A 25,840-nucleotide genomic window follows, 5' to 3' on the forward strand; every position below is an offset into this window, starting at 1 on the left:
AGGTCCTGCGCCCATCAGTGGCAGCGGGTGCCTACCTCGCAGGCGCGAAGGCTAATTAAAAGGTAGGTTTACGCCAGACCGCGTCTTGTCGTAACAGGCTTCGCGATGTCTCGCTGCCTGTTCTTCCAATCCACGCCTGGCGTACCTACCTTGGCCTGCGGCGCTAGCCTGCCTGCGGCAGGCAATGGCTTGTCCATTGTCGGTTGTTTTTTAACTTGCTGAATGCTGGGGGGGCTTCGCCCCCCAGACCCCCTACATTCTAAACAGAGTTGTTTTGCGTACAGTTAACACGATCTTGACCCTTGTCACTTTTTATCTTGTCGAGGCTGGGGGGCTCCGCCCCCCAGACCCCCCATTCTCCAAGACAGAAGTGATCTATCTGCAAAAAAACTCGATTTTTCGCCGTTTTTTAGGTGTTTTTCGGCTCTAAAACCTGAACCAGTTGAGCTAGGGGAGTGAAATTTCGCGTGTGCCGAGCCAAGGACATACCTAACAAGCTAGGGCCCGCCCTTCCGTCGAACCGTGTTGCCAGCTCCGCTTCGCTGCGCCGGCAACTCGGTTCGCCAGGGGGCCGGCCCAGCTTGGCCTGCCGGCGGCCTTTTCTCGGGCCTTCGGCCCTCGCATCAGACCCAACTTAGCCAGTCGAAGGCCCGGGCCTTCGGCCCGCTCGCATCACACACACCGTGAGCGGGTAAAGCAAAGTTATCGATGTACCATCGTGACTTAGGCCCGCCCTTCTATTCACAATATGCAATAGTCCTTACACTTTTTACTCCAACTGTCCATAGAATATGCCCATTTCATTTGTCTCTTCGCCCTCATTCCGAAAATACCCATATTTGCCATGCTACTGCAACTCCTTGCAATAGAGGCACAGCAGGAGCGCAAAACGAGTTCGTCGCACTTTTTCCCATAACTCTTGAAGGCGGGCTCCTGGACCCCCCTTCCGACCCCTCGTTGAAGAGGTCTTGCCAAGACCTATCGAAAACTTAAGTAAAAATTTTCAGTCGGTCGACCCCCTTTTTTCAAGATCCTGATGTGACTAATAGACGAAGTCGGGCTCCTGGACCCCCTTTCCGACCCCTCGTTGAAAAGGTCTTGCTGAGACCAATCGAAATCTGCAATAAATTTTTTTAGTCGGTCGACCCCCTTTTTTTAAGATCCTGATGTGACTAATAGACGAAGTCGGGCTCCTGGACCCCCTTTCCGACCCCTCGTTGAAAAGGTCTTGCTGAGACCAATCGAAATCTGCAATAAATTTTTTTAGTCGGTCGACCCCCTTTTTTGAAGATCCTGATCTGGCCAACTTGTAAGAGCGGCCGATGGGGTCGGGACCAGGTCCATTCATCTTGTCTCGTCGCCCCGATTCCAAAAATACCCTTATGTGCCCTGCTAGCACCAATAATGGCGCAAATCCCCCTCCCGCTCATGTAAACCATGATGCACCTGCAGCAGCCCTTGTGCGACCCGGACGGGATTTGCACCACCGGATTATTTGTTTGGACGGTACTCCTGAAGTACACTCCAAATCTGGTTACTCTAGCTCAACTCCTTCCTTGTACACAGACGCCAACAACAACAACAACAACGACAACAACAACAACACACAGACACAAAGGCAAATGCATAGGCCCTCCCCCTATTTTTTGAATAGAAGGGCGGGCCAAAAAGTGTGCAAAATCTCACCGAGATCGGCCGAGCCGTTCAGGAGGAGTAGTGCGGACACACAGACAGACAGACAGACAGACATGAAAAACTTTTCAACCCGACTGGAGTAACAGGCTTCGCTATCGCTCAGCCAACAAAACACCAATTATCTCCGTACCTAGACGTTTGCGCCCACTAGTTCATTGGTAGAAAATGATCCCCTTGGGGTGCCCAAACTACCTACAAATTATTGACACATTGAGAAAACTCACCCTGTAGGCTAAGTTAGAAAAAGTTGGGAGCCCGTTGAGAGCAAGTACATTTCGGACCCTGACAGTCTGATGAGGAACGCCCCTTAGCGTGTACAGACAGAGGAACGAACAAAAGACAATGCCTTCGTACAAGATAACTAAAACATGGTTCATTTGTTTTGCCTATGCTTTGCCTTTGGGATCAACGCGCACAATTGCACGAATGCACATGAAGCACTGTTCTTTGAGGAAGGCTCTGAGGTTGACTCGCCACTTTCCGTAGTACAAGGCTGGGATGAGCGTGGAAGCGTAGCGCGTCGTTAGGTTGTTAATGCTGTATGTGTCCTGGAAAAGTCAAGAATGTCAAATACCAGAGTTGTGAAGAACGATTGCCTTGCAGAAGCACTTTCTTCGCAACTCCCCTCATTAAGGGCAGGGGTCCGAAACTTTAAAAAATTAGGGGAAGTGTACGCCAGACTATGCCTTGTCATACCAGGCTTCGCGACTCGATCATTTTAAATCAATAGAAAATTTCTGGAAACGATGCTGGAAAAACTCATTCTCAGAATAGTTCCCCCAAAGGTCGGAAACGGCCTAGGGAGCGCGTGAGCCCGTGCGCCCCACCGCTGCCGACGCGCCGCGCGCGGCGGACCGCTCTGCACGGCGGTACTAAAATCGACAGAACTTTGTCAAAACGTCATCAATCGATCAAACGAGGTCATTTTTGGATTCTACACAAAATTTCCTATCGATTACGAACAATGGTTTAGCGTTTCAAGTGTTTAAAACACGTTATTTTTCAATTATAAGTCAATTTTACCGGCAACCGACAGCCGACTTGATATTTCTCATTCGCTTAAAAAGTGATTTCTGTTTGTTTTAGGTCCATACATGCAGCGAGCCGATTGTTGGCCATAGTTTACTCTGTGGCGTGGTGTGTTTGGAATGTTGATACGACCTCTGGGGCGACCACAGTGATCCAAAACGTAACTTGGACATTTGGTACAAAATTGGTTCTTGCAACTTTGGAGGTTAAAAGCACAGCTTGTGAAAGCACGTTTGTCATGTTCTATACGCCCAAGCCACCCGGAATTTTATTCTCTATCGCCCTGTGGTAAGGGTTTTGCGAAAGGAGATCAAACTTCAGATATCTCGCAAAAGTTCCGAAACACTACGAAAACGCCGTAGGGTCAGGGCGGGGAAAAACCGGACACCTGCAAGTTGGGGAAGAAACGCACACCGCACTTTCGCCACAAATTTACCTGTTTTGGGACGTGCAAAGTATTCAGTATTGCTTTTTGATGATCTGCTAGATTGCGTTTAAGAGGACTTTAGCCTACTTAAACCCGGAAAGTATTCAAAGTCACCTTTAAACGAGGTCTCTTTTAAAAACCCCTTTAAAAAACTTTCAAAGTTGGTGCCCGCAATATCTCTTTTTAACGACTTTCCGAGCCTACTGTGACGAATATTCTTATTGTAAACGAAAGTTGGAAGTGTGGAGCCCAAGATACGTTCAAATGTTTTAGCAGATTTCAAGCTGGATTACATATGAAGGGTTAAATACGAAACGGGGAAAAACCGTACACTGGTGCGGGGAAAAATCGAACACCTCTTTTTTTCTATAATAATCGATGAATTGCCCTAACATCCCACCAAAGTGGTCGAAACAAGGTATTTTAGCATTTCCCAACATTTAGTGGGAAAAAAAAACACGGCTGTTGACGTTTTCATACATTTTGGTCACTTAAACCTCAAAAACGTGCCGCCACGGCCCCCCTGACAACTCGATGATTTCTGTCTACGTAGGAATACTCGTGCGGCTGTTCAGTGGGTATCGCAAGTGTTACCTCCAAATATCGTTCCCAAGAGATTTCTGACCTACTTTCATAGGTTTTTTTAAAATTAAAGCCTATGTCCGATTTTCCCCTTAGGTGTTCGATTTTTCCCCCTTTCGACGGGGAAGAATCGCACACTGTTTTTTTTCTTTATTACTGAATGAAGCCGCAAACGCACTCGCTGAGGGTTGAAATGTCTTTCTTTGAGGCCCATCAACAGACCCAACGGATACATTGGCTAAAGATGTCAATTAGAGTCAAAATCGAGAAAGATTGCAAAACGTCCAGTTCTTCCCCCCCCTGACCCTAAAAGTACAAGCAAACGGGGGGCCTAATGTAAACAAACTATAGCTCGGATTGAAAATCTGACCCACCACGTTGTAGCGCGGACAAATTTTTCAAGCCATAGCTAAGCTCATCGCAATCGGACCTCGGTTTGAAAACAGCAGATATATTTAAAAGACAGATTTAACGTCGGGTTTGGGCAGGCGGCGGCAGTATGAGAAATTACTGTGGCGGCGCACTGAACAGGGGGGTTTAAGAGATTTGCTCGCTACGTTCAAACCGATGGTCCGATTGCGATGAGCTTAGACTATGGCTTGTAAAATTGTCCGCGCTACAACGTGGTGGTGTCAGATTTTCAATCCGAGCTATAGTTTGTTTACATTAAGCTCCCCCGTTGCTTACTGTTACGGCTTTTTCGTAGTGTTTCGGAACTTTTGCGAGATATCTGAAGTTTGATCCCCTTTTCGCAAAACCCTTACCACAGGGCGATAGAGAATAAAATTCTGGGTGGCTTAGGCGTATAGAACATGACAAACGTGCTTTCACAAGCTGTGCTTTTAACCTCCAAAGTTGCAAAAACCAATTTTGTACCAAATGTCCAAGTTACGTTTTGGATCACTGTGGTCGCCCCAGAGGTCGTATCAACATTCCAAACACACCACGCCACAGAGTAAACTACGGCCAACAATCGGCTCGCTGCATGTATGGACCTAAAACAAACAGAAATCACTTTTTAAGCGAATGAGAAATATCAAGTCGGCTGTCGGTTGCCGGTAAAATTGACTTATAATTGAAAAATAACGTGTTTTAAACACTTGAAACGCTAAACCATTGTTCGTAATCGATAGGAAATTTTGTGTAGAATCCAAAAATGACCTCGTTTGATCGATTTGATGAAGTTTTGACAAAGTTCTGTCGATTTTAGTACCGCCGTGCAGAGCGGTCCGCCGCGCGCGGCGCGTCGGTAGCGGTGGGGCGCATGGGCTCACGCGCTCCCTAGGCCGTTTCCGACCCCTGGTTCCCCCTTCACCAGAGTTCCGGGGTACTAACCTAAATATGTGACGCAGTTTGATCAGCGAACCCCGTCATTCCACACACTACAAACCTAACTGTATACTAAATACACACTTGCAAATGCATGCTTGCAAGTACACACTTACAAACGCATGCTTAGCCAAGCACACACTTACAAATGCAGGCTTGCAAGTACACACTTATAAATGCATGCTTGCAAGTACACACTTACAAACGCATGCTTAGCCAAGCACACACTTACAAATGCAGGCTTGCAAGTACACACTTATAAATGCATGCTTGCAAGTACACACTTACAAACGCATGCTTAGCCAAGCACACACTTACAAATGCAGGCTTGCAAGTACACACTTTTAAATGCATGCTTGCAAGTACACACTTACAAACGCACGCTTGACGTCGTATAACTCCATGCGTAAAGCGTGCGTCTGTAAGTGTGTACTTGCAAGCTTGCATTTTTAAGTACTTTGTAGACAGTTAGGTTTGCAGTGCATTTTTAAGGGGGTTCTGGGGGGCGGAGCCCCCAGCGTAAATACAAAAACCGATTTCTGTTTCGACTTGCGAGTTGCATTCGCGTCTCATTGAGTACCGATGTGTGACAGAAGCGAGGGGTGAATCACTAGTGTACTCATGTGTACAAATTTTCCCGTACTCAGTGTACTCACAAGTTTTAAAAGGGCGAAATTCACTAGTTTTTCGACCGATTTGGCGTTGAGTGATATTTAAAACGCTTAATAAAGCATTGAGATGTTTACAAATGTGAAATTTATGGGTAAAGGAAGGTGTACTCCCTCGTACTCATGTGTACACCAGAAGGCACAGTGATTCACCCAGCCTGCCGAGGGAAAGGTAGATGCCAGGCGTGGCTTGTCAGAACAGGAGCAGCATCGCGAGGCCTGCTCGACAAGCCCCCGTCTGTCGTACACCTACCTTGTTGCCCTTACCGGTGGCAAGGGACAGGCCGTAACGAGACCGCTGGGCCCGTAGACATGGCCACGAAGATGCTGCCACACGTCTGGGAGGTACGCGTTCATAGACGAGCAGAGACGATTGAACTTCATCTCCAGGGCGTTGTCCTTCCAACCGCCGCGGGAGCTCCACGAATCGAACACGACGGCGCTCTGGACAAAGTAAACAACAGTGTGAAAGAGGAAGTGTGAAGCAATTCGTTTTACTGAACAGACCCTGTCAGTCGTCGCTCAGTGAAGAACATAAGTAATCAAAAATCAGGAACCAGATGTTTTATGAACTGGTTTATAGGTAATCAAAGAATGACAAAATGTTTCTTAAATATTAAGCTAATCGCACTAACGTTTACGTTGTCGTCGAAAGTCAAACTCGTGGTGAAGTTGCAGTTGAAATATTTCTCTTGGGGTTTATGGCGGTACACTGTTAAAAAAAAAGTCGAAATTTTCAGACTTTTTGGGATGAAGTCAATTTTAAAACCCAGTGGTCTAAATTTTTCAGCCCCCCGGGACACTCTAAATTTTTTGGACCACCTGTCGTCTGAATTTTCAGACTAGAAAGTATTTAGAATTTTACGACTACCAGGTAGTCTGAATTTTCGGACTAATGGCAGTCTGAATTTTTCACCTCGGGGGTTTTGAATTCTAAGCCGCCCAGGAAATAAAATTACCACTTTTGTCGGGATGCATATTATGTTTTGGGATGCTGTTTTAAATTGCTGAGAAACTGGAATGCATGCACTAAATAGAGCAGTTGTAAAACAGCTTTTGGGTTTTTAAATGTAGCACCCAAATTTGCGCAAAATTTAACTAGATTGATATTTTGCTGAGAGAGCTTCCCAAAAAAAAACTAGCCCTCGATTAAGACTCCAGAAGATGCAGCTGTAAACACTGGAAACAGCATGGTGGATCCAGATGCACCTTTGTGGAAACTTTTTCGGCACGATGAAAATACTTTAGGGACGAGGACTACCAGGTATCTGAATTTTCGGACTAATGGCAGTCTAAATTTTTCCCCCTCGCGGGTTGAATTCTAAGCCGCCCAGGTAAAAATTACCACTTTTGTCGGGATCCCATATTATTTTTTGGGGGATGCATTTTTTAAATTGCTGAAAAACATGGAATGCATGCACTAAATAGAGCAGTTGTAAAACAGCTCTTGTTTTTAAAATGTAGCACCCAAAGTTGCGCAAACTTTAACTAGATATGATATTTTGCTGAGAGAGTTTCCCCAAAAAAAAAAAACTAGTCCTCGGATGAAAAACCCCAGAAATGCAGCTGAAAACGGGAAAAGCAGCAGGGTGGATCCAGATGCCACTTGTGGAAATTTTTTCGGCACGATGAAAATATTTTGGGGGACGAGGATGAAAGAGGAGTGACAAATTTCCAAAACGCCACCCACTCGCCTCACCCGTCCCTTTAGTTTGGAAGAGCAATATCAGTAAAAGGGCTACGCCACTTTCACAGCCTGCTGGCCGCGGATTTCGGATGCTTCAGAGTGGTGACTGCACGCACCCAAAGCAATTTTGGGGCACGGAAAGGCGAAGGCAAAAAGGCACTGTACCCACTGTGCTGAGCGCCGATGTAACACATAAAACTTGCTTCACGACGGAGCGTCACAAGAAAGATGACACGCGACGCGGACTTGTATTCGGATGCGATGTGCACTGCTCTGGAGACAAGCTAAAACCAGGGGGTGGCAACCAGTGTTCGGACTTTTAGCGAAATCGACTGGCTGAAGCGACTGACGTGCCAGTCGCTGGCTCTTGCATCCGACTGGCACGGGCTTCAGTCGTCAGTCGGTAAGCGACTGGCTGGTCCCAGCCGAATCCGACTGGCGTCGGCCGCTCGCAGCTGCCCAGTGTCCGCACACTGGGAGGCTGGCTGGTGGCGGTGCGGCGCGTTGCGCACCTGGATTTGGAGGAGGCAGAGCGAGGCGCACCCGAGGCGTGGTGGCGCGTTGCCCATCTAAGGAGATGGCGGCGCGTGGCGCACAGGCGCGGATCCAGGATGTTTCTAAGGAGGGGGTAAAGCAGTGCCTTTTGCCTACTTACAGGGGTGCTACCGTGCTTTTTGCCTACCAAGCAGTCGATTGTGATTGCGATTAATGGCTGGGCCACAATTATTGATCGTCTGCCTTTCGGGCCCGCCCCGCCATGTCGGTGATTCACCAGCACGTGACGGGTGTTCTATCAAGTACGTAAGGGTGCAGTAATTCCCCCCCCCCCCCCCCCCCCCCCCCGAATCCGCGAACTGTGGTGCACCCGAGGCGTGGCCATGGCCGTGCCGCCGCCGGCGGCTCGTTGGGCACCAAGGCGAAGCATAGGCGTGTGTATGTTGTGTTGCATGCGTGCACGGGGCGTTTTGTGTGAGGATGGTTTGATGCCGGACAAGTGGATTTCATATAATGTTAAGATAGGAGAATGGAAACCTCAAATACAAACTTTTATTCAGTCATGTCATTGATTTTCATATGCTTGAGTTGTGACATTATTCTACAAAAGAGAAACAAATGAGTGGTATTGCCTGACACAAATTTCTAGCACAAAGTTTCTTGGCAAAATTGACTAGGAAAAGTCACAGAAAAATATGAACAAAAACAAAAAAACAAAAAACAAAAAAAGTTAACCGTGCAGGTGCAATCACAGCCTGTTCTTCAGTCTCTTTTTCTTTTTCAAGTAGTCATGCACGATCAAAATATCGGCAACAGTAGCCGGCAGCAAATTGTTCTTTCTGGACGTGATCAGGAGTCCCGCTGCACTAAATTTCCTCTCCGCCGATGCGCTAGACGCAGGGGTAGCTAGTACCTTCCGTGCGACTTTGCTTAAAAGAGGAAAGTCTTTGGCCTGTCCAAAAAAAGCATCAATGTAAATAAAAAAGCCATGATCAAAATGCCGTGATAAAGTCAGTCGGTACAAACCTTATTTTTCCACCACTTAAGAATATCTTTAGGCTTTGCCTTGCACAGAGCAGTATTCAATTTTAAGTAAATTGTCAGTTCATCCTCTGCTGGTGGCTCTTCTAGCTCTGCTTCAAGCTGGAGCATTGAATACTCATCTTCAGAGGATGAAGATACTCTCCTCCTTTTCGTGGCAGGCGCTGAAGGTTCCTCCTCGTTCACCACAGCAGGTTGCTTCTCAGCTTGCTTGCGAGCCACCTCGGCAAGCATGTCGCGAGCAGCTTGGTGCACCTGCGCGCAAGTAAATTGCATTAGAAGTGCAAAACGTTACGGAGATGGATTAGAGCGACTTATTTTGACTGCAAACCACCCTCTCAACATAACGAATACAAACCTCGTCTTTTTCAGCAGCCGACATCTTTGGCAAGCTTTTAAACTGCGGCCAGAACAGGAGGCCAAGTTTGTGCCGGATTGAAATGTTTGGCAAAAACTTGTTATCCAGTTCCCGGCGCAGCATTGCCTTCAGCTTAGCCATCAAGTTGCTATCATCAAAACGAACTTGCAAGGCCTCCTTTATCAGGTGGTACTGAGGGATGACGAACTGAATCGTCGGTGAGTACTCCCCCTCAAATTGCTTAATGGCTCTTTCAAACGTCTTAAGAATCGGAATAGTAGCCTCAAGTAAGATGATGTCATCGTCCGAAATGACAAGGGCCTCTCTGTCCCGCTCACGCAATAAACCATTTATCTGTAAAAAAAAGTAACAACAAGAAAACGTTAAGAAATGGAAAACGGGTCTTACTCTACAGCTAGTCACTGCAACGGGAAATGGCAGGGCGCCTTGTTGTCGTTACCTGGTCTATTTTGCTGTGGATAGGATGGTCTGATTTCTCAGGTGGAAAGAAAGACTCCATCATATACAGCAGGGACATCCACCTGGTATCCACTTCTTGTTTGAGAGCACCCCCCTGAATCTGCTCCATTAAACCACTTGCCTTGATGTATTTCACAACGCTCTTCAACTTCTGAATAAGCACAAGAAGTGGCAGTAAAGACAACTCCTCGGCAATGTGGATTTTTAGAGCAGTCTTCAGCGGGGAGTCACTATCATGAGCAGTTGTGAACTTTGCCACTTCGTTAGCGTGCCGAGCTAAAAACATCTTCTTAGAGCCTTTGGCGGTGGCAAGGTTCTGAATGGGTGACACTACGTCGATCACGTCTTGAATATCTTGTTCTGTGATCCCATTCAGAACTTCATTCCGGCCCAATCTGCCAAGTGTTGCTTCAACCTTAACAGAAATAAAAAAGTATTAGATGAAAGAAAACTGGGGGAGAGGGGGGGGGGGGAATGCTCCACAGAAAGAGCCCATAAATAACCCGACCATACCTTTTTAAAGTGCTGCTTTGCAGACTTAAGCATGGGAATGCTCGAGACGAACACCCTTTGGCCCGTGCGCTTCCTGGGCCCAGCCTTTAGTTTGGCCCGAACTTCCTGTGCATGCTGGGCTTTGGAGCCTTTGATGATAGTGACGGCCTTGTTAACAGCATCCACAACACGGCCACCAGCATCCCCATACAAGTCCACCCGGTTTAGTGGTGCCTGCATGGCTTTCTTCATGGTCAGATTGGTGCAATGATCCATACAATAGGACCGTTCTTGCTTGCAAAGACGCACGGCACACACTATGTCGGCACCATCGTCAGTGACGTAATGCATCTCGGACTCAGGGTTGATATCCAGATTAACTTTCTCCATCGTTACCGTATCACTGATAACCTCTGCAGTGACCGACTCGGCATTGCAGTGTGCTAGGCAAAGCAGGTTATCAGCCATTTCCCATTCGTCGTCTATGTATGACACAGTGTGAGCATAGTATTTTCTTTGGCGCTGCTCGTCAGTCCATCCATCCAATGTTGCAGAGCACAAGCCATCATCAACCATTGGTTTGATTTTTTCGACCAAGTCTGCCTTAATTTCATCAGCAGAATCCCTCAACTTCTCGGTCACAGTCTTGGCACTTGGAAGTACGTCGTCGGCAGTCAGACTAAGCAGCTTGCTATTTCTTCCCACAGTCAACACAAAATTTACAAAATCCTTGAAGGAGTCAGACTCACATAACGTGAAAGGTGCAAACGTTTCGCCTGTGATATCGGCCAGGAGTTTGGCCATCTGGGCTTTAACGTCTCTGGTATGGAGATTTGCTGAAGCTGGCCCTCTAGGCTTGCAGTTATGTTCAGCCAAACATTTGCGACTCCCATTGTTAACATTAGAAATTTTGATAAGACCGCAATCAGGATTCAGGCATTGTACAAATTTAGTCTTGATTTTATGATCATTCTTGTGGACGATCCGGCCAAACTTCTCCCACGCCGCACTCGAACCTGTACTCGTACCAGCCTTGTTCACTTCAATGCAAACCCATTCACCATTAAGAAGCTTCTGCCTGCATTCCTCTTTGCTGGCTTCTATTTCCTTTGAAGTAGGTTTTGGCCCCGCAGCTGCAAAAGATTTCTTGCGGTAAGACAACTAAAAGCGACTTTGTAGTGACGTAACTCATTCCGAGAAGTAGAAAAAGGAAAACGTTCCGACGAATGACGGGTGGCAAAAGAGCGAACCAAGTGAGAAAAAAAAGAAGAAAATGGAGAGATGAACAGAAACAGGCTCACATGGACATACGAAGGACGTACGTTGATCTTAGACAGGAGGACGTAGACGTGGGCCATGGCTGAGGCAGCGATTTCGCAGTGTAGCGTAACGTTCGTCGCTCTCAATCGCACGTGCATCTTGCGCCACACGAGTGTGAGAGAGACAGAGCGACAAAATAATGTTGGAAATTCACACTGCTGCATCCATGCACGGCAGGCAGCACAAGAGCGATTTCGCAGTGTAGCATAACGTTCGTCGCTCTCTCTCGCACGTGCATCTTGCGCCACACGAGTGTGAGAGAGACAGAGCGACAAAATAATGTTGGAAATTCACACTGCTGCATCCATGCACGGCAGGCAGCACAAGAGCGATTTCGCAGTGTAGCATAACGTTCGTCGCTCTCTCTCGCACGTGCATCTTGCGCCACACGAGTGTGAGAGAGACAGAGCGACAAAATAATGTTGGAAATTCACACTGCTGCATCCATGCACGGCAGGCAGCACAAGAGCGATTTCGCAGTGTAGCGTTACGTTCGTCGCTCTCTCTCGCTCGTGCATCTTGCGCCACACGAGTGTGAGAGAGACAGAGCACAGCGGCGCATGCGGCCGCGCCCCGCCGCCGCGAACGCGGGCCGCCACGCCACGCTCGCTCGCGACCCTTGTCCCACGCCCACGCGTTCGAGTGGAGTGGATTGCCGGCGCCGGCACGCGTGTGCTCGTCCGCGGGTCTCACCCCAACAACTCATCCTAATAGTTTTGCGAGAGGTCAACCCGTTTGCCAGCCGTCAGATCAGAATGCTCTCCTCCCTCCCTCCTTCTTTCATGTTGACATGTACCTGGACGCGGTTCAGCACGACGGCGTGCAGCAGCAGCAGGGCCCGGTGCGGGTGCCTCGGGAGTCTGCGTCTGCACTTCTTGTCCTTCCTGGCCCTCCGTGGGCTGGTCCTCAAGTTCCTCCTCCGCTTGCTCGTCAACATTCATAATCGTGAAGTCGTTTGTGTACAACTCTGATCGATCACCGTGACTCTGCCGTCGTCGGTCTGTCTATGGTCTCCTCTGGCTCCGCTCTCTCGGCTCGCCTCGGCCGGTGTCAACAATACTGTGCGGGGGGAGGGGAAAGGGGAAAGGGCGAGGTGACGGGCGACGGGCATCGTCTGCTTGCTTGGGCTAGGTCGGCTAGGTGCTGCGCGTGCGGCGGCGGCGGTGCTAGCTGTGGCTGGCTGGCTGGCTGGCTCGTCAGCGACGGCGGCTGCGCCTGACTGTCCCGTCCCGTCGCCGGTCCAGGTCCAGCTGATCAGCTGGTAGCGACTGGGCCGGCACGAAGGCAGGCATCGGGCCCGCCTCGAGTCCACGAAGCACCTTCGGCAGAGGCGACCCGAGCGCATCTGTCTCTGTCGCGCACCCATTGTCAGTCGCCGCCCAGCAGCGGCCGACTGGCACCAGTCGCGTCAGCCAGTCGATTTCGCTAAAAGTCCGAACACTGGTGGCAACAGCCTAGTGCGCGCGTGAAGCTATGCGCGCCGCTCGGGCCGGCAAGGAGCGGCCGGGCGGCTGGGCCGCGCGGCCGAACCAAATTAAACAGAACTTCGTCAAAACTGCATCGAACTGAGTAAACGAGGTCATTTTTAGATTCTACGCAAAATTTCCTATCCGTGAGTGACAATAGAATGGACTTTTGGATATGTAAAACATTCTAAAATCAATTTGAAAACCAAATTTACGGCACCAGACAGCCGACTTGAAGTTTCCCTTTCACTAAAAAAGCTATTTCCGTTCGTTTTAGGTCCATACATACAGCGAGCCGATTGTTGGCCACTATTTTCCGGGTTGCGTGGTACACTTGGAACGCCAATACGACTTCTGTAGCAGAAATGCCGATCCAAAAACTAATTTCCATTTTTGGTCCAAAATTGTATTTTGCAACTTTGGAGGTTAAAAGCACAGTTTGAAATAGGTTTCTCAGCATTGTCAACCTCACTAAGCAACCCAGAATTCAATTCTCTATCGCCCTGCTGTGTTGGATTTGCAAAAGGAGGTCAAACTTCTAATTGAAACGAAAAGGCCCGAAGCGCTGCAAAACCGGCAAAACAGTTCAAGTATTTTGTGGAGCTTAATGTGTGAAAACTATTTCTCAGATTGTAAATCCAACCACACCACCTTGTAGGCCAGTCAATTCTACAGCTCCATTGTAAGTTTCATCGCAATCGGAGACCAAGAGTAAAGACAGCTATAATAATTGTAAATCCCATCAGTTTGGTTGATTGGTCGAGCGGGCGCAAGTATGAGAAATCGCTGCGGCAGATTTTTGCAGCTAACTTTAAAATATATTCTGCCGCCTTCACTCTTGGTCTCCGATTGCGATGAAACTTACAATGGAGCTGTAGAATTGACTGGCCTACAAGGCACAGTGTAATAAAAGATCGAAAAGTGGGAAAAAAATATTTTATTGTTCTAACTGACTTAACTTAATGCAGAAAGACGCATTCTGGTAGGAAAAGTGCCACAGGACCATCCAAGCGTCACAGAGACGCCATTTTGGAGAAAAAAGTGGTAAAAATGCCGTATTTTTAGTTCTTGACACCCATGGCTTCTGCTGTTTAGCGTATCCGCAACTTTTCTCGACGCCAACTAGTTAAGAGGTACTAGGACAAAACTTGATAACATTTGGAGCGTTGAACTAGGTGGGGAACTCGAGATATTTCGCCTCAAAGTTTACAAATGTCCCAAAAATCTACCAAAAATGCCATTTTCTGACCGTTTTGAAAGCTTGGCTTCGGCTCTATGGCGAATCCGCAACTTTTCTCGACGCCAACCAGTAAAGGGGTACTAGGACAACAGTTAATAGCATTAAGAGCATTGAGCTAGGTGGGGAACTCGAGATATTTCGCCTCAAAGTTTTCCAAATTTCCTAAAAATCTTCCAAAACTGCCATTTTTTGACTTTTTTGAAGCCCTGGCTTCGGCTCTATGGCGAATCCGCAACTTTTCTCGACGCCAACCTGTAAAGGGGTACTAGGACAACACTTGATAACGTTTGGAGCATTGAGCTAGGTGGGGAACTCGAGGTATTTCGCCTCAAAGTTTACAAATGTCCCAAAAATCTACCAAAAATGCCGTTTTCGAACATTTTTGAAGCCCTGGCTTGGGCTCAATGGTGAATCCGCAACTTTTCTCGACGCCAAGTAGTTGAGGGGTACTAGAACAACAGTTGAGATCATTTGGAGCATTGAGCTAGGTGGGGAACTCGAGATATTTCGCCTCAAAGTTTCAAAATTTTCTAAAACCTACCAAAAATGCCATTTTCTGACCTTTTTGAAGCCCTGGCTTCGGCTCTATGGCGAATCCGCAACTTTTCTCGACGCCAACCTGTAAAGGGGTACTAGGACAACACTTGATAACGTTTGGAGCATTGAGCTAGGTGGGGAACTCGAGGTATTTCGCCTCAAAGTTTACAAATGTCCCAAAAATCTACCAAAAATGCCGTTTTCGAACATTTTTGAAGCCCTGGCTTGGGCTCAATGGTGAATCCGCAACTTTTCTCGACGCCAAGTAGTTGAGGGGTACTAGAACAACAGTTGAGATCATTTGGAGCATTGAGCTAGGTGGGGAACTCGAGATATTTCGCCTCAAAGTTTCCAAATTTCCTAAAAATCTTCCAAAACTGCCATTTTTTCACTTTTTTGAAGCCCTGGCTTCGGCTCTATGGCGAATCCGCAACTTTTCTCGACGCCAACCTGTAAAGGGGTACTAGGACAACACTTGATAACGTTTGGAGCATTGAGCTAGGTGGGGAACTCGAGATATTTCGCCTCAAAGTTTACAAATGTCCTAAAAATCTACCAAAAATGCCGTTTTCGAACATTTTTGAAGCCCTGGCTTTGGGCTCAGTGGTGAATCCGCAACTTTTCCCGACGCCAAGTAGTTGAGGGGTACTAGAACAACAGTTGAGATCGTTTGGAGCATTGAGCTAGGTGGGGAACTCGAGATATTTCGCCTCAAAGTTTCAAAATTTTCTAAAACCTACCAAAAATGCCATTTTCTGACCTTTTTGAAGCCCTGGCTTCGGCTCTATGGCGAATCCGCAACTTTTCTTGACGCTTACTTGATGAGGGGTACTAGAACAACACTTGAGATCATTTTGAGCATTGAACTAGGTGGGGAACTTGAGATATTTTGCCTCGAAGTTTAAAAAGTTTCAAAAAACTTACCAAAAATGCAATTTTCTGACCTTTTTGAAGCCCTGACTTCGGCTCAATGATGAATCCGCAACTTTTCTCGACGCCAAGTAGTTGAGGGGTACTAGAAGAACACTTGAGATCAGTTAGAGCATTGATTTAGGTGGGGAACTCAGGATATTTCGCCTCAAAGTTTAAAAATGTTTTAAAAACCTAGCAAAAATGCCATTTTCTGACCTTTTGGAAGCCCTGGCTTCGGCCCTATGGCGAATCCGCAACTTTTTTCGACGCCAACTAGTTTAAGGGTACTAGAACAACACTTGAGATCATTTGGGGCATTGTGCTAGGTGCGGAACTCGAGAGATTTCGCCTCAAAGTTAACCAGTGTCTAAAAAAATCTACCAAAAATGCCAGTGTCTGACCTTTTTGTAGGCTTGGCTACTGCTCTAGGCGGAATATCTCGAGTTCCCCACCTTGCTCAATGCTCCAAATGATCTAGAGTCTTGTCGTAGTAGCCCTTAACTAGTGAGCGTCGAGAAAAGTTGCGGATTCACCTTAGAGCCAAAGCCAGGGCTACAAAAAGGTCAGAAAATAGCAAGTTTTTAGAAAAAAATTTAACTTTGAGGCGTAATATCTCGAGTTCCCCACCTAGCTCAATGCCCTGAACGTTATCAAGTGTTGTCCTAGTACCCCTTTACTATTTGGCGTAGAGAAAAGTTGCGGATTCGCCACAGCCGACGACAAGCCTTCAAACAGGTCAGAAAATGGCATTTTTGGTAGATTTTTAGGAAATTTGTTAACTTTGAGGCAAAATATCTCGAGTTCCCCACCTAGATCAATGCTCCAAATGATCTTAAGTGTTGTTCTAGTACCCCTTAACTAGCTGGCGTCGAGAAAAGTTGCGGATTCACCATTGAGCCCAAGCCAGGGCTTCAAAAATGTTCAAAAACGGCATTTTTGGTAGATTTTTCTGATATTTGTAAATTTTGAGGCGAAATATCTCGAGTTCCCCACCTAGTTCAATGCTACAAACGTTCTCAAGTCTTGTCCTAGTACCCCTTAACAAGTTGGCGTCGAGAAAAGTTGCGGATTCGCAAAACAGCAGAAGCCATGGGTGTCAAGAACTGAAAATACGGCGTTTTTACCCCATTTTTCTCAAAAATGGCGTCTCTGTGACGCTTGGATGGTCCTGTGGCACTTTTCCTACCAGAATGCGTCTTTCTGCATTAAGTTAAGTCAGTTAGAACAATAAAATATTTTTTTCCCACTTTTCGATCTTTCATTACACTGTGCAAGGTGGTGTGGTTGGATTTACAATCTGAGAAATAGTTTTCACACATTAAGCTCCACAAAATACTTGAACTGTTTTGCCGGTTTTGCAGCGCTTCGGGCCTTTTCGTTTCAATTAGAAGTTTGACCTCCTTTTGCAAATCCAACACAGCAGGGCGATAGAGAATTGAATTCTGGGTTGCTTAGTGAGGTTGACAATGCTGAGAAACCTATTTCAAACTGTGCTTTTAACCTCCAAAGTTGCAAAATACAATTTTGGACCAAAAATGGAAATTAGTTTTTGGATCGGCATTTCTGCTACAGAAGTCGTATTGGCGTTCCAAGTGTACCACGCAACCCGGAAAATAGTGGCCAACAATCGGCTCGCTGTATGTATGGACCTAAAACGAACGGAAATAGCTTTTTTAGTGAAAGGGAAACTTCAAGTCGGCTGTCTGGTGCCGTAAATTTGGTTTTCAAATTGATTTTAGAATGTTTTACATATCCAAAAGTCCATTCCATTGTCACTCACGGATAGGAAATTTTGCGTAGAATCTAAAAATGACCTCGTTTACTCAGTTCGATGCAGTTTTGACAAAGTTCTGCTTAATTTGGTTCGGCCGCGCGGCCCAGCCGCCCGGCCGCTCCTTGCCGGCCCGAGCGGCGCGCATAGCTTCACGCGCGCACTAGGCTGTTGCCACCCCCTGCTAAAACTGACGCATTCTGTCCAGAAATCCCGAGTGGCCGAGGGATTAAGGGCCCCCTTCTCTCCCCCCGCCCCGCGCAGGTAGGCTTCGGCCGGCACGCCGGTCAGCGGTGATTTTCCGAACGCTCCGGCTCGGCTCGGTGTGCCTGGCTCGGCTGGCCGCCGCCGGAGCGGCTCGGCTCGGCTCGGGTGACCCGGGCTTCGGTCCAGGCCGGAACCAGGGCAAACATGTCGCATCCTGCAGCTACCAGCGGAGTGCAGGCTGATTTTAAACTCAACACTAGACGGCCGTTCGCTTAGCTGAGCAAAAGTCTATTTACTACTGCTCTAGCAATTCAGGGTCTATAGCACCTGAAACGCAGTCATGCCTTTTATCAGAAAATAAAGCGTCAATTTCAGACTGCGCAGGATGAAAATTCAGACCTTCTACTACAAATGACTGTTTTAAGACCCCGACGCCGAAAATTTATACCGCGCCATCCAAATATTCAGACTCTTGAGTCCGAAACTCATTTTTCAGACCACAAGGTGTAAAACTAAGACCAACTGTCTGAAAATTCTGACTCAAGTCTGAATTTCAGATTCAGACCACTAGGTCTGAAAAAATTGGTCTGAATTTTCAGACTTTTTTTAACAGTGTATCTTTTGACGCTGACTGTTATCGGAAATGGTCGATCAAGGAACTTGGGTGGGCATGGTTCGAAATGTTCCACTACAACGACGTACGGTCCCTGTAAAGACACACGCACTAAGGTTTGAAGCTTTGATGCTTTGGAGACGAAATAATGTGGTATTTATCTTCCTTCCCATCGAACGCGATCAACAACCGAGAGAAAATCATTCGCTATGACAGCAAAGTAAATATTTTTCAAAAGATTAAAAATAAGTTACAACTTACTTGTAAGTTACAAGTCTTACTTTTGCGTTTTTTTAAAACAAGGTAGGTTTACGCCAGACCGCGTCTTGTCGTAACAGGCTTCGCGATGTCTCGCGGCCTGTTCCTCCAATCCGCGCCTGGCGTACCTACCTTGGCCTGCGGCGCTAGCCTGCCTTCGGCAGACATTGGCTTGTCCATCGTCGGTTACTTCTTACGTGATGCATGCTGAGGGGCTCCGCCCCCCAGACTCCCCTTCATTCTAGAAAGAGTTGCTTCATCTACAGATAACACAATCTGGACCCTTGTCACTTTTTAACTTGTCGGGGCTGGGGGGCTCCGCCCCCCAGACCCCCCTTTCTTCAAGGCAGAAATGATCTGCCTGCAGAAAATTCGATTTTTCGCCGTTTTTCAGGTGTTTTTCGGCTGTAAAAACTGAACCAGTTGAGCTAGGATAGTGAAATTTCGCGTGTGCCGAGCCAAGAACATACCTAATAAGCCTGCAAAATCTCAGCCAGATCGCCCGAGCCGTTCAGGAGGAGTAGTGTACACACACAGACAGACACACAGACAGACAGGAAAAACTTTTCAACCCCACTGGAGTAACAGGCTTCGCTATCGCTCAGCCAATAAATCATGAATTTGAAATAATGAAACACCATTTTCTGTTCACATTTTGCGCAGACTCATCAAACAAAAAATGTCCGTCACAACGATATACAGACTTGCTACTCTCTTAACTTCATAAAAACTCATCATGAAACGCAACAAAATCATGAAAAATCATGACTACGGAAACGAATGTCTTCCGATTCCAACATTGCTGCCAACTGTCGATGGGGATTCGAAGCCTGGAATGTCTCGAGCTAATTTCAACCGAAGACCAATACGCCAGACTTCTTTCAAAGGTACTTAAGCTGCAACGAAAAATGACCACCGCATATCTATTTCACAACACAATTTTCGAAAAGGCTGCTCTGGACCTCTACCCAAGCCAAACTTTAAACTTTCCATGACTTAAATCATCAAAGTGGAGTCCCTGGGAAATAATTGCTTGGGTCGCGGGAATCTAAGATGCTCTACACAGTCTCAAAGCGGGCTAGAGCATTAAAAGATGGTGTGTATCAACAATGACCTGTAACTTCCGTGGCACCCTTTACCCAATGTTGCAGCAGCACTAGGTGAAACAAATTTTCGCTTAAATGTCGGGCTTTGAGTATTATTTGACCCTGGAACTGCTAGCCACAGCCAGCCCGAGTCAGCCGTTTAAGCCAATTTTCACACTTTGTAACTTCAGTGATAACGTAATTTCCGTGATCAAAATACCCGCTAAACGTATAGAAATACCTTAGGGCTCATGTTTTTAGGGAGGTAGTACAAGGTCTTTACTATAAATACCATTGCCATAACTCTAGCATCATTCAGGACCCCAATAATCAAAAAAACCTACTTGGACACTGAAAACGTAATGGTCGGATACATGGCCAAATGATGGCGTGACAAAAAGTCACGCCAAAAATTGGCGTGACACCAAATCCACGCCGAAAAAAGGCGTGACGTGACATGTGAGTCGCGCCCTCATTTGGCGTGAATGACAACGCGTTTTAGGAGACAAGTCACGCCAAAAAGCGGCATGACTAGAAATTCACGCCAAAAATTGGCGTGAATTTATGAGTCACGCCGATTTTTGGCGTGACTTTTCTGCCATGCCGTTAATAGTGTGACACTTAATTCACGCCTCTGCAGCGGCACGAAGTCACGCCGATAGATTTTCAGTGGATATTTCTCACTTTCGGCAAATCAGAGACGTCAAAAGTGCCCCGAAACGTGAGAATCGCTAATATCTTATAGTATCCTGCAGGACGTTACTGCACTGTTCCAGCGCTGGACGCAAAATGGTTTGACCTTGAATGAACAGCTAAACTTGGTTTCCAGGGGCTCTATTTAAAAGATCTTATCTGGGTGTTCCCCCAATAGAATCTTATCTTCATCGCAGGCAAATTTCACTCAGTTTGATTATTTGGTACAGCTACAATTCTATGTAATTTGTGATTTAATTCACTTCAATCGGAAGATGAAAGATCAAAGAAACCCATAAGGCATGTAGAAATATATCCCGCTTATTCTCGTGTCCGTCCCAAATGATCAAACTGAGTGAAATTCACCTGCGTTTAAGATAAGATTCTCTTGGGGGGAACGCCCAGATAAGATCTTTTGAATAGGACCCGTCGATATCTGGCTATGGCCGGTTGCTCAGATTTTCTAAAGAATCTTTTTAAAAAACAATTTTTTTTTTTTTTAAAAGTCTAATTTGAAACGTTAACAAGAATTGTAAAAACATACCTATCGCAATTATTTTGATACCGGCCAAAGCAGCCACCACGCAAATGTCACTACTGTATCTCAAATATTACGCTTAATACAGTGCAATTTCATGTTCTGAGAAAAGCGCGGTCAAAGTAAAGAAAACTTGTGTTTTAGCACCTGTTTGCGGCTAACTTCCTCCTGACTACGGTCACTTGAATTGTGGAATGCAGTTTTCAGCATTTGAAGCAGTAAAGAACAATAAATTACAAAAGTTGCAATCATTTAACCATTTTGGAGTGATGTCCCCTCGAAACGGTGAGTGACGATCTTTTCAACGTTTCCATACCGCCACTTTCTGCCCATCCGAGTAGCCGAGGAGGACTGCGGTGAGAAGGCCCAATCCGAGTGGAATCTTCTTTCTGAGACTCACTGCGTGCAAGAGATCAACACTCTCAGCACGTTACTGACTTTTTCCTCATTAATTACGTATTCCTATAAACAGCAATAATCCTTAGTATTTTCTAAGTATGACTAATTTCCTTTGTAAAGTTATGTACAAAACAAAATTTTCAATACATTATTTAATATTTCCTAAGTAGTTCTTTAAAAAAGGAAAAGTACGTATTACGCACAGTAAATGTCTTACGGTGAAAGGCTGCACCAACATAATATGGAGGCGATTTTCGCCATAATACCAACGAAACTTGTCAAAATCTCTATAAGGTACAGTGAATTCTCAATGGTATGATACGAAGTCAGCTGCACCACCATAATATGGAACATTTTCACCATAATATGGAGAATCTTCACTGTAGAACATTTAGAGTGCGGTTGCACAAATTACTTGCATAGGTACTGACAAAATGAGCAAAAAGTCAATAACGTGCTGAGAGTTAAGCTTTTTAAGCCTTGGCTGAGGCCAAGGCTCTCAAACAAAACCAAATTTTTTGTCAGAAGCACGTATTTTTCTTTTTGAAAGACTTTTTGAAAATTTGAAAAATCCCTTCACAAAAGGTAAACTTGTCCAAATTTACAAACGAAAACTGAATTTCGCTATTGCCCTGAAAGTACTGTGGCATCAGCTGTGATGTTTATCACGGGTTGGTTGCTTTAATTCCCCCCGTTTTCTACCTTAACTGGCAACATTTGCGTCAAATATAATCAATAATGGACATTAAGTTGAATAACGTTTACTGTGCCATGCGATGCGCTTTCGAGGTATGCCGGGACATTCCGTATCGATAGACACCTCCTTGCACTCTACAAAAAATGTCCTGTCAACGCCGTTAATTTATTACCAATGTTTGCTGTTATTCAATTCACGGCGTTTCCTGTGAACTAGTTCACGGCATTCACTGTGATCTCGGTTACAGTGTTCACTGTGATCTGGCCACAGTAAACGCCGTGAATTGGAGCCTGATTTGCAGTACTTCGGTGCTCAGCGGCGTCAAACTCACAGTGTTTACTGGGGACCAGATCACAGTGAACACCGCGACCAAGATCACAGTGAATCCCGTGAGCAGATCACAGTAAACGCTGTAAATTGGCCTACAGTGAAAACTGGTAATAAATTAACGGCATTTACAGGACATTTTTGGTAGAGTGTGCAACAGACACGTTCTTCGGGCACGCTTCTCAAAACCGACGTCCTTTCGGCAGCTTGTGTAACAACTGTTGCTCTGCTTTACATGCAGAAGGTAGGGGACTTCAGTAAGTGTACATACCACGTTGACTCCAGGTGGAGTGTCCAATGTCGACGCTTGAGTTCGTAGAGTAGCCTTTGGAATTGACGCTGCCAATCCAACTGTGAGACAGTCTCACACTTGTAGGCGTGGGACATTTTGTTTCGCGCTTGAGGGTGTGGGACATTTTGTTTCACACTTAAAGGTGTGAGCCACGTTTGTCCCACGCTTGCAGGTGTGGGACAAGCTGTGTCTCACACCTACAAGTGTGAGACTGACTCACACTTGGATTGGCAGTGCAGCAAGAAAAAAGAAAGATTTCCAGAAATTTTAGGAGTACCGAAGTTAGTTCGGTTATTGTGTAGGAGTGTAGAAAAAGAAAAAAAAGTTGTGTGAAAGGGATAGGAGGGTGGGATGGTTCGGTCAGGACCAGAAACCTGGCAAATTTGGCTTTTCAAGGTAGGTTTCGCTCGTTGGTTTCGTGATGGTACCCAATGAAGGTTTGAGGTAAAGTTGACTTGCCCGGTTTACAGAAAGACCAAAAACTGAAGGCCCCCGAAACACTTTGGTTTACCACTTTTAGTTCAAACTCGAAGTGTGAGTGGGGAAACCGAACACTAGAAATGGTATGTTTTGAAAGTGCTCAAACTTGTCTCATCTTGTCTGGACTTACAACAATTTTCATCTCATCTCATGCAGTCTTGAATTCAAAGAAAAAGTTGGAGAGACCAGTTTGCCGTTCAATGGTGAATATGATTCTCACCTCCAAGTTGTGTTCCTACGTAAGAAGGGAGGACGGAGCCCAAGAAAAAAGGGAATGCAATTCAACAGGAAAAGCTTGCTCTCTACATTTATTTAGAGGGCCACCTTGCCTCTCACATCAAAAGACAGGTTTATTGGCTAACCAACCATTTATGCAAGAAACGCCTTCTTCGACACTTAGCGGGCCACCTGGCTTCTAAGCTGAAAAGGCAAGTTTATTGGCCCACCAACCATACGTCCATTTATTCGGAATAAGGGGGCCAACAGGCCCTTTCGCTCAACAGACATGTTGAACCCATGAAACAGGCAAGAAAAAAGGGAATGGAATACAACTGGAAAAGCTTACTCTCTACATTTATTTAGAGGTCCACCTTGCCTCTCACATCAAAAGACAGGTTTATTGGCTAACCAACCATTTATCCAAAAAAACTCGTATTTTGATACTTAGCGGGCTACCTCGTTTCTAAACTAAAAAGGCAAGTTTATTGACCCACCAACCATAAGGGAGTATGGGGCGATTTGTAACAGATTTCGGAATTCTCTATACAAAATTAAGAACATTCTGCATATCGGTGTCAAACTTGTGCCAGTTGAGCAGTCTGGCCCTTCATCTAGACTGTGCAGCTCCATTGGATCAATCTAGAGTCCGTAATCTTTGAAATCTAAGACGTTTTCCAAACCCTTGCATGCTGTTACGAATCGCCCCAGCATGGGGTGATTTGTAACAGCCATGGGGCTTCTCATAACATCCTACACATTAAATGAAACATCGTCGGGAATGGTATCTCCTCCACCAGTTGTTCTTCGGGTGTCCTGCAGACGTCTAAATATCTACATTACAAGCTGCCGTTGACCGCCTGAGCATTAACTGATAGGCTATGTCAATCCAAACCTCACTTTTTCAATTTTAGAGGAAAGCATAGAATAACTCGCTTTAAAATGCATTCCGAGCTGTGTAAATGTATTGGATTAAAACAGCAGATGATTCGAGAAATAATTCAAGCATTTAACAGCAAAAACTACTTAAATTCTTGTTTTTGTACGGGTCTGTTACGAATCACCCCAAATGCCTGTTACGCAAGAAATCCGTTCCTAACTATCATTGGACAAAGTAAAAACAACTTATGCCACGTGTTTACATTGTAAAGGGGTCACGCTTCAAGGCCCCAACGGTACTTCGATGGTGATTCATACCTGGGGAGCCTCAGACAGAAACTTCCCTGAACGCAAAATAAAAGATTTGCCTGTTTGCCGAAATTTCGGTGTACCCTATATTTCAGACGCCCTCCAAAACTATACCTGAGCACCGATCACATCCGCTTCGATTGTTCAAGGACCCTGTACTTGAGGCGAAAGAGGGGCCATACTCAGATTTTCCTCTGCTCCCTCCAAATAAATAAACGCATTTGTTACGAATCGCCCCTGTTACAAATCGCCCCATACTCCCTTACGTTAGGGTGATTAGGGGTTTCGGACTTCTTCCATTTCCGATCGAAAATAGTTGCATTGAGGCCTCATTAGAACGTGTGCAAAATCTGGTTTCGATAGTTTAAGGCTAAAGCGAGGCACAGAGCGCCGAAAGATTTGGCTATTTTGAACGGCGCGCGCGGCATGGGTTCCGGTAGCGAAGCGCAGCGCGCATGCGCAGAGGTGTTAAGGCGTTGCTGTGGTGTGTTTGTTGCCAATCTCGTCTCATATTTCGGGGCACATAGGTCGTAAAATACACGGCAATTAACTAGAACACCTAGACGAGTCTAAATGTAAGATGCGAATAACACAAACGAACCTAACCCATAACCTACGCAGCTGCGCGCATGCGTACGGCGCGCCAACACCGGAAGCCGTGTCGCGCGCGCCGTTCAAAATAGCCAAATCTTTAGGCCCCCTGTGCCTCGCTTAGGACTTGAGCTACCGAAACCAAATTTCACACAGGTTTCAATGAGGTCCTAATGCACCTATTTTCGATCGGAAATGGAAAATCTAAAGCAATTTCTTAAAATTTAATCACCCTACCCTTACGTCCATTTATTCGGAATAAGGGGGCCAACAGGTCCTTTTGCTAAAAAGACATGTTGAACCCATGAAATAGGCAAGAAAAAAGGGAATGGAATATAACAGGAAGAGCTTTATCTCTACATTAATTTAGAGGGCCACCTTGCTTCTCACATCAAAAGACAGGCTTATTGGCTAACCAACCGTTTATCCAAAAAACGCGTTCTTTGATATTTAGCGGGCGACCTGGCTTCTGAGATAAAAAGGCAAGTTTATTGGCCAACAAACCATACGTCCATTTATTCGGAAAAGGGGGCCAAGAGGCCCTTTTTCTCAAAAGACATGTTGAACCCATGAAATAAGCAAGAAAAAAGGGAATGGAATACAACAGGAAAAGCTTACACTCTACATTTATTAAGAGGGCCACCTTTCCTCTCACATCAAAAGACAGGTTTATTGGCTTGATTTCTTGATAAAAAAAGAAACAATTCGAAAGCAAAGCGCCGTAAAC

General features: G+C 46.0%; 1 protein-coding gene across 1 annotated transcript; it reads right to left on the bottom strand.

Annotated features, from left to right (window-relative positions):
- Positions 1 to 1,883: 1,883 nt before the first annotated feature.
- On the bottom strand, positions 1,884 to 21,301 carry LOC117642111. Its single transcript, XM_034379953.1, has 5 exons — positions 21,181 to 21,301; positions 18,354 to 18,443; positions 6,366 to 6,440; positions 5,998 to 6,174; positions 1,884 to 2,243 (listed from the first exon to the last, which is right to left on the bottom strand). Exons 1-5 carry the CDS (start codon positions 21,235 to 21,237, stop codon positions 2,082 to 2,084), a joined length of 561 nt encoding a protein of 186 aa, XP_034235844.1. The 5' UTR covers positions 21,238 to 21,301; the 3' UTR covers positions 1,884 to 2,081.
- Between the last annotated feature and the right edge of the window lie 4,539 nt (positions 21,302 to 25,840).

Source organism: Thrips palmi, unplaced genomic scaffold (assembly GCF_012932325.1).
Source record: "Thrips palmi isolate BJ-2018 unplaced genomic scaffold, TpBJ-2018v1 HiC_scaffold_16, whole genome shotgun sequence".
NCBI classification, from domain to species: domain Eukaryota; kingdom Metazoa; phylum Arthropoda; class Insecta; order Thysanoptera; family Thripidae; genus Thrips; species Thrips palmi.